General features: G+C 52.2%; 1 protein-coding gene across 1 annotated transcript; it reads right to left on the bottom strand.

Moving 5' to 3' along the window:
- Window positions 1-782: 782 nt before the first annotated feature.
- On the bottom strand, window positions 783-7,142 carry ZIC3 (Zic family zinc finger 3). Its single transcript, XM_078685958.1, has 3 exons — window positions 5,993-7,142; window positions 3,027-3,190; window positions 783-1,681 (listed from the first exon to the last, which is right to left on the bottom strand). Exons 1-3 carry the CDS (start codon window positions 6,996-6,998, stop codon window positions 1,478-1,480), a joined length of 1,374 nt encoding a protein of 457 aa, XP_078542084.1. The 5' UTR covers window positions 6,999-7,142; the 3' UTR covers window positions 783-1,477.
- Between the last annotated feature and the right edge of the window lie 447 nt (window positions 7,143-7,589).

Genomic DNA, 7,589 nt, shown 5'->3' with positions numbered 1-7,589 from the left:
AGTGGATATATTAGATGAATACAGCAATGCTGGTAGTAGTGGGGCTAAGATTCCACTTGTATTGACTTTATGAGGATGAAAGGTTGTCTGGCCCTATGGCCCTGGAGGTGAGTGCCAGCAGATGTCAACAAGAACTGATAGATTAACAGAGCCAGTGTCCCAAATGATATGCAGTGAATCGACCAGGTCGTTGCAAGCCTTAATGTGTTTATGCAGAGAAGCAAACACTTGTGATGTTATTAGTAGGCACCCTATGTGGGTGTTGTGTCTATCCCTTTAGGTAGCCAGGATCTTAAAGTACGGCAAGCCTAGAAAATGTTGGCTAACAGGTCATGGGGTGCAAGACTGTTTGGAAATATGTGGCCCTAGGGGCTGTCACAGGTCCCTGTGGGGCAGGTGTGCCCCGAGCCCTTCCTGGGGCCTCCAAACATATCAAAGGTGTCCCATTCCACACAAGGCCAATTAATATGAGACTCAGGGGCCCTTCCGCACACTCTGCCAAGGGGCCCCATCGTTTTACTTGACACCACTGTATTCCCCACACACTCCGAATCTCAATATAGTATTTGTAATGATTGAAACCTGCTTTTTAATGGTGTAACATGTATGCAGCCTACAGTTGACAATGGGGCTGTCTGTGTCTGTACCAAAGACCTAGGTGGTAACAGAGCTGACCTCTGTGCCATTTTGTGCCACAGCCACGGTTCAACCCCTCACCCTGTGCCACACTCCTCTGCGTCCTACAAAAAGAATCAGCAAGTCAACGGTTCGGTTTTGTTCCTTCAAAACAATAAACTTTTAATGCTAAAGCAGTTATAACCAAAAGCTGTACAGAGTTTTTTGTTAGAAAACAAAATTTTCCATAAATATTGTTCAGTTCCCGGCACTTGTTATCAATAATTAAATTACAAACGATAAATATGGCATCATGGATATGTATTTACAAAAGTTATTACAAAAGGCAACTGTATACTAAACGGCCACAATCTGTGTAGTTACAACACGCCCCCACCCTGAAAAAATAGCGAAGAGCTCGGGGCTCGCCAGACAGAGTACATTCACGGTGTGATGCTTTGTAAGGTTCAAGACATTACAGAACTTTGGCACGGTTTAAGACTGTGAGAGATCGACAACCACCCCTAAGGCGAAGGAAAGGCTCCCGGTCACTGAAACACACCACCCGGAAAGCCTCCGAACTTCTGTTTGCGGAAAAAACGGGACGACAGCGTTAAAATGAAATCGGGGGGAGGGAGGGAAAGATGGCAATGCCGATGCCAAAAAAAGCGTGTTTTCTAATCCTGAGAAAGGGGACGTTAGTCCGGAGTGTGGACGCCTCCAGTTTCCTCCCGGTTCGCCTGGCAGGTCCCAGGCGCAGCCCTATGTGGTTTCGGAGAGGTCCGCCTGGTCCGGGGCGCGGCCCGCAGGCGCCCGGCAGTTCATTTGGTCCAGTGCGCACAGTCCTGCGGCGGCGCCGGCCTCACACGTACCACTCGTTGAAGTTGGGCGGCAGCAGCGCCGGGTTGTGGCCCAGGCCCCCGCCGCCGCTGCCCTGCTGCTGGGCCGCTCCGGAGCTGCTCTTCGTCGTCTCCTCGCTGCTCGCAGACACCAGGGCGGGGGGAGTGGAAGATTCATAGCCCGAGCTGGCAGCCGGAGACGAATCGGACCCTTGAGATTCGTGAACCTGAAATTAACACGAATAACACAACACGTTAGTTTTCAACTCCCTCGTCGGAGGCATAATAGATTCGTTTAGTAATAATACTTTTTTTTTTTTTTTAAATCCCAAGAGTTTAAACAAAAATGCAAACACAACCTTTTTTTTCTTGGGAGGGGTGGGGGTCATATTGACAAAATGTAGTTGGTTCAGAAACAGAGAAGGTGACATTAAACGCACAAGTTATTGGATATCACGCGGGAAATTCTATTTAAGAGGTTCCTCCAACCAGCCCTCAGGTAAGCTTTTCGGGTCTGCCAGTTTGAGTGAATGTTCAAGGTCAAGGCCTTGTTCGTCTATTCAAACAGTGGCCAGAGTAATCGCCCAGTGCCCCTGAAACCACATTTTAAACGGATCGACTTGGCACAATAAAACCACGCTCCCTGTCCAGTGTACAAAAATATCGCGAGGACCAAATGACGCACTAAGTCTTTTGCACCCTCGGACAAGAACAAAACTCGACACACACAAGCTGCTTTTTGGTTGCACTTCTTAATTGCAGTGTAGGCCGAAGACCCAAATCATGCAAACTTACGACTGCCAAAAATAAAACACAAGAAGAACACTATATTGGGACTATTTTTCGCTGTTTTTTAGGGGGTGGGTGGGGTAAAAAGCTGTTGCTCCGATCTATAGACTTTCGGGTATTCAAAAACGAAGAAAACAACGGCAAACTATTGTATTACACATGTATATATTATACAGGCCATATACTATATTTAACATTTATACATTATACAGACCCCATCCCTTTTTAACACTCCTACATTTTACGGACCCTATAAAATATATTTAGAGCTCATAACTCACCGTGGGTGTTCATGGTCCAAGGAAGAAATGCACCGATTTTAAACAAGGGGAGCATACTTATTATGTATTTTTATTCGTTAAAAAAATTCGGAATGTTTAAGAATACTGTAGGCCTGCAAAAAAAGTGTGTTGGTTCATATGTCTTTCTTATTACAATAAAAAAGAGTGCGATGTCTGTGCTCCTGGGCAAAATTTATTGCGGGGCAAACGCTTACTAAACTCTGCCTAAGCAGACCAGGGCAGTAGACCAGTCTCCCATCGAACCAGGACCCAATAACCCCAGTTAGGGGGTCTCTACTAGATGCGAGTGATTACCGGTTGCTTTTACACCACCGCCGCGAATAAGTCGTGAGTTTTAGGGCTCAGCACAGAGTCCTAGACCCCATGAACACGCCCGCCGAGGGCACAGGGCGTGTTTTATGGTCTCGTGCGTGCCCTCCCCCAGTAAACAGATCGGATCCGATTATTATTGAACAGTATAACAGACATCTGTCGCCCTTACCTTCATGTGCTTCCGCAGGGAGCTGGGGTGCGTGTAGGACTTGTCGCACACTTTGCAGATGTACGGCTTGTCTGACGTGTGCACGTGCATGTGCTTCTTCCGGTCGCTGCTGTTCGCGAACCTCCGGTCGCAGCCGTCGAACTCGCACTTGAAGGGCTTCTCACCTGCGGGTTAAAAAAGTGGAAAGGCCGTCAGTGTCTGGGTGAGAAAAGGGCGATCAGATACATCCTGGACAGGGGTGGGGTAAGAACCGGGGAAAGGGCAGGGAAAATCTGCCTGGCCAGAGGGTGGGGGGAGGGCACGAACAGAGGCATGGGTGGACGGTGCCAGGTTGAAGAGGATTTTGGGAAGAAAAGGAAAGGAAAAGTGTCAGAGCCTGGATGAAGCGAAGTTGGGGGAAGAACAGAGGAAAATATGTGTCAATGTCTGTGTGGAGAGAAGGCTGTGGGTAAGAAGAGAGGAAAGACCGTCAGTGAGTGAGGAAAGGAGAGTCAGAGCCCACCTCAAGGAGGGTGGGGTAACAAGAGAGGAAAGGGCAGCTAGAGTCTGCCTGGGCAGGGGGTGGAGGCAAGAACGAAGGGAAGGGCAGATGGTGCCAGGTTGAAGGAGAGGGAGGGGTGTGGGTAAGAACAGAGGAAAATGTAACATGTCTGGGTGAAGAGGAGGTTGGTATATAAGAACAGAGAAACGTGTCAATGTCTGGGTGAAAAGATGGCTGTGGGTAAGAACAGAGGGAAGGCTGGTCAGTGTGTGGGTGAGGAGGATTGTAAATAGAGGAGACTGTGTAGTAAAAATGAAGAAAGGGTGGGTAACGCTCGAACAAACAGAGGGAAGGGCAGTATGTGTCAAGAAGATGTCGAGGCTAGTGATCAGAAATGTAGCAGTGTGGACATAGTGAATACAGGGCGGGGAGCTTTTAACAATATGAGGAATGGCCGGTGAACTTGGCGCAGAGAATGCCCCGTATCAGAAATGAGGAAAAGCCAGAGTAAGTAAGGGGGGGGGGGGGGGGCTGCGACACAGAAATGAAAGGGCACTCATTGTGAAAGTGAAGAGGAGGCAGCTGAACTGAAATAAGAGCGGGACCAGGCAGTGCCACCTTAGGGAGACAGAGGGACTGAAATAAGGGCAGGGCCAGTGTTGTGAGGAGACTGTGGGGCTGAAATAAGGAGCATGGCCAGTGTGAGAGGAAACCACGGGGGTGAAATAAGGAGCAGGACCAGTGTGAGAAGAAACCACGGGGATGAAATAAGGAGCAGGGGCAGTGTGAGAGGAAACCACGGGGATGAAATGTAGTAGAGAGAACCAGTGTGAGAGGCGAGCACGGGGCTGAAATAAGGAGCAGGGCCAGTGTGAGAAGAGACAGCGGGGCGCGCCTGGCGAAGACAGACCGTGGGCAGTAGGCCCCCTTCGGTTTCGGCGCCCTTCCCGTATTGGGCCTAGACCGAAAAGTTTTTGCCCCATTCAAGGGCAACGCAATGAGAAATAAATCAGGTTAGAAGGGGGCATTTCCCCGGCCTTTGGAGTTTAAGCGACAACACCTCGGTGAGGTAATAGGAAAAGGCGGCGACAAAGGGCCGATTGTCGTCTTACAGTTAAATTAAATCTGCCCTTTGTCTGGCCTCCAAAGCGCCGCTTTCAGATGCAACGGTTCTGCTAAGTGAAGTGTCGGAGGCACGGCCAGGCGCGCCTTTCCAAAGGAACGGGGCATTAATTCACGGTGCCAAAGACAGGTTTAAGACGCCCTACACAAGACTGGGAAACGTGCTCTTGTCCAAACTTTTTTTTCCACTTTCGACCCTCTTGTAAAGAGCTGAACTGAACACAGAATTCCAAATAAAAATACTACCACAAAAGTATCACTGATTTAATTAGGAGACGTGCCAATCAAGTCTGTAAAAGAACGGAAGTCGGCGAAAATTAGATTTAATTAGCATGTGTATAGTTCGCTTAACAGAATGTATGCAAAGAGCTAACTCGTTTGCAAGCAATCCACACCCGCTCAGACGATTCTGATGGGCCCATCAAGACGGAAATGGGTCTCAACTCGAGAACAATTGCAGCTGATGTGCCTGCTGTCCAGACAGAGCCAACATCCTCTCCAGCGAGGGTGCCAGGGCGGGCTTAAAATTAATGCAAAGTCCATACACAGCAGGTCTCAGTCGAGCGAAACTCGCCCCGAAGACCGACAATGAAACACACCTCCAATCAAACTGCAAGGCAACGCACATACAACGCAGCAGCAAAAACAGGCCGAACGCGAACCGGCATATTAATTTCAGTAATGCAAAATGTGTACACAGTGTTTGCTTTCAGCCTCGCTGTTCGCATGCACGAGCGAAAAATGAGGGACAACTGGCATGGCTTATCGTTAAATATGGATTAAAAAACAAACATAAAATAGGACCTATATTAAAATCGACTGGATAATATCCTTAATCGGATAATACGGAGCATATGCATTAATTTTGTATTCGAAATAAACTAACGGAAAACAAAAGTAAAACATAAGCAATCTGCTTCAGCTTGTTCCGATTGTTTGCAGAGCGAGACTAGTGTGCCCTCGAATAGCAAACATGCACGGAGCCACTTACAGCCTCTTAGGAGAGCTCTGCCAAAGCGCGTGCCGTCGAAGCCGCACAAGCGCCCCCATTAAAATCCCCTGTCCCAAACGCACAAAAAAAGTAGAGTTCGAAAAACCAATTCCAGGCTCTAAAAAGCTACTTCCAACCCCATTAAAACCGGGAGCTTTGAAATCTCCCTTCTATTTTCCGTCTTTCCGAGAACCGTCTCCAATCAATCTTTTCCAAACTCACCCGCCAGCCTCGCTGAGCCTCCTGGGACCCCTGAGACTCATGTCCGTGGTCACCCTTTCCCCAGCAGATATTCCCCTCCACCTTGGGTCACCCACTAGGACACCGCCCACCCCACGCGGAGCTGCCCGCGCCCCTCACAGATTCTCTTACCCGTGTGCGTCCGTTTGTGGATCTTGAGGTTCTCGGAGCGGGCGAAGATCTTGCCACAGCCGGGGAAGGGGCAGGGGAAGGGCTTCTCGCCCGTGTGCACCCGGATGTGGTTGACCAGCTTGTACTTGGCCTTGAAGGACTTGCCGGCCCGCGGGCACTCCTCCCAGTAGCAGATGTGGTTGTTCTGCTCGGGGCCGCCGACGTGCTCCATGGTCATGTGCGTGACCAGCTCGTGCATGCTGCCGAAAGTCCGCTCGCAGGCCTTCTTGGGCCGGTTCTGCTCCTCGACCCACTTGCAGGACAGCTCCTGCTTGATGGGCTGCCGCATGTACCTGAAGAAGGCGCCGGGCCCGTGGTGGTGATGGTGCGCGGCCATGTTCATGCCCATGTTCATGTGGTTGTAGTTGTGGAACTGGGCGGCGTACGGGTCCGCCCGCGGGCTGGGCACGGCTCGGTAGGGGTCCGGCCGCCCGAACAAGTCCCCCGCCCGCAAGCCCAGGTGCATCTGTCCGTGGCCCGCGGCCGAGGCGCCCAGTCCGGCCCCGGGGCTCTGCTCGTGCAGCCCCGCCGGGAACAGCAGGTGACCCGGAGGCTCGGCCATGCCCCCCGCGGGTCCGTGGTGGTGGTGCGAGCCGGCGAAGAGCCCGTGGTGCTGCGGGGCGGCCGCCTCGGCTGCCCGGCTGCGGAAGAGAAAGTCCCGCGGGGAGTTGTAGGCTGCGGCGCCGCCGCCCCCGTAGGCGGAGGGCGAGGCGGACACCTGCGGGCCCGGGTGGTGGTGATGGTGGTGGCCCAGCGCGTAGCCCGCCGCAGCCTGCGGGGTGAAGGCGGAGCTCTGGCCCGGGGACAGTTCGTGGTGGCCCGGGCTCAGCTTGAAGGAGGAGTCTGCGAAGGGGTTCAGACCGCCCATGCCCGGGTGCTCTGCCCCGGAGCGCTCGTGGTGCCGTGGGGCCCCGAAGCCCCCCAGGGCGCCGGGGAACTGCGACCCCCCGTCCAGTAGCATGGCCATGGAGCAGCACAGCGAGGCTGCCAATCCAGGTCCGGCGCAGCGGGAGAGAGGCGCCCCCCGCAGACCAGGCACAAACAATCCGCGGGGCTGGGGGTCTGAGCAGGGTCCGGCGAGGTACGAGCTGCAGCCTCCGCTCCGACGGGATCAGGTCCAGGCTCTGCTAGAGTCAATCACTCACTCCCCACACATAAACCCGCTCCGGGGGCGGCCCGCAGCCGGCCAATGGCAGGCGCGGCTCGCGCAGCGTCACGTGACGCCTCCCGCAGACACCTATTTGCCCCCATAACTCTTGATTGACAGGCACCGCCGCTCAAAATGGCCGCGCGGTTCTGGAGAGCCGCCTGTGATTGGTGGACCGGCCTACCCCCTATCAGGTAAGGTTAAAGGGTGTGGGAAGGGGGAGGGATGGTTCCCAAATATTTTTGTTTACTTGAAAATCCGTTCCCTAGCTGTTTGCCTTTGTAGATCATGCACATTTGGCTTTTTGTTAGCTTTTATACCCCTACTTGGGGGTACCGTGTTTATTTGGTTTAAAATGTAAAAGCAAATAATTCGAAATACAAATCTTTATACATCGCATTAAATTGCAAT

This window comes from Lissotriton helveticus, chromosome 4_1 (assembly GCF_964261635.1).
Source record: "Lissotriton helveticus chromosome 4_1, aLisHel1.1, whole genome shotgun sequence".
In the NCBI taxonomy this organism is placed as follows: Eukaryota; Metazoa; Chordata; class Amphibia; order Caudata; family Salamandridae; genus Lissotriton; species Lissotriton helveticus.
This window is presented reverse-complemented; position numbering and strand designations above follow the sequence as displayed.

Excerpts from the sequence above, each read along its gene's own strand:
- ZIC3 (XM_078685958.1), bottom strand. The coding sequence starts at position 6,998 with ATGGCCATGCTACTGGACGGGGGGTCGCAGTTCCCCGGCGCCCTGGGG. Across the intron at positions 3,191-5,992 it reads CCACAAACGGACGCACACGG|GTGAGAAGCCCTTCAAGTGC; the intron begins GTAAGAGAATCT and ends TTTAACCCGCAG. Across the intron at positions 1,682-3,026 it reads CCCTGCGGAAGCACATGAAG|GTTCACGAATCTCAAGGGTC; the intron begins GTAAGGGCGACA and ends TGTTAATTTCAG.